This window comes from Carlito syrichta, unplaced genomic scaffold, assembly GCF_000164805.1.
Source record: "Carlito syrichta isolate Samal-C Ts95f unplaced genomic scaffold, Tarsius_syrichta-2.0.1 Scaffold314063, whole genome shotgun sequence".
Taxonomy (NCBI): domain Eukaryota; kingdom Metazoa; phylum Chordata; class Mammalia; order Primates; family Tarsiidae; genus Carlito; species Carlito syrichta.
The window spans coordinates 1,029,462-1,030,498 of NW_007258159.1; the positions used below are offsets into that span (position 1 = coordinate 1,029,462).

A 1,037-nucleotide genomic window follows, 5' to 3' on the forward strand; every position below is an offset into this window, starting at 1 on the left:
TCGCCTCAGCGTGGGCAGCGTGTACCGGCCCACTCAGAATGGCCGTGGTGAGTACTGCGCCCTCGACGGGCGCCCCGGCCCCCCTGTCCCGGCGTGTCCCGGGTCTCCTGTGAGCTGCTTCAGGTGCCCAGCCCCCACCTCTGTCCTTTACCAAAGGCGCCCCCGAACTGTAAGCAAGGACCCCCACCTACCCCCATCCTTCCCTCCAGCCAACACTGGCATCCCACTTCCCTGATGCCGGGGATTGGCCCGGCCTGGGTGGGCTCCGACCCTGGCCTTGGTGGAGGGGCCGGCCGGCTTTGTAAGAGGCTGGCCCCTGACCAAGACCTTTCTTGGGTCATTTGGGGACAAAGGGAAGACGCCTTTCTGCCTTCCTTTTCTCATGCCAATCAGGGCACCTCCTGCCGCCCTTAGAGATGCCCCTGTGCCAGCTCACAGCGTGAGGCAGGCAGCCTTAGAAACCTGGATCCTGGGCCTTAGGGGGTACCTCTGAATATGTGGTGAGTTCCCGAGTTTCCAGTCACTAGGCACATGTGAACTTGGTCTGAGTGAGCAGAAGGTGAGGGGGAGTCTCTGGGTCAGGTAGGAGTTCAGACTGGAGACCAGAGCTCCCAAGGGGTGTCTGCAAGGCTGGCACCAGAAAGATGGGAGATTTTTAAGGGGGTGCTAAGAACTCCGTAACCGAGTTAAGTAATATTGCAATGTACCTTTTAAAAATCAAAATTAATGCAAAAAAATATGTGACCAACAAAATATCCATGTTTTTAATAGAGAGTATCGGTGCTGTGCCGGCCACACGGGAGCCTGAGGCAAGCTGAAAAGTTAACAATGTGGATTCTGCCTTTATTTGAAATTTGGATAGTTGGTTCATCACAGGTTTTTTGCATTACTGCTGATTGTTAAAAATATTGCAGTCAAGCCGGGCTCAGTGGCTCAGCCTGTAATCCCGCGCCTTGGGAGGCTGAGGTGAGTGGATTGCCTGAGCCCGTGGGTTCGAGACCCTCCTGGGCAACTTGGCGAGACCTCATCTCTACAAT

At 55.4% G+C, this 1,037-nt stretch overlaps 1 protein-coding gene across 1 annotated transcript in view; it reads left to right on the forward strand.

Moving 5' to 3' along the window:
• LOXL1 (lysyl oxidase like 1) overlaps window positions 1-1,037 on the forward strand; it is a 24,924-nt gene that overhangs the window by 1,171 nt on the left and 22,716 nt on the right. The window contains exon 2 of the mRNA XM_021719005.1: window positions 8-47. Coding sequence (XP_021574680.1) covers window positions 8-47 — 40 coding nt within the window. The remainder of the gene's footprint in view (window positions 1-7; window positions 48-1,037) is intronic.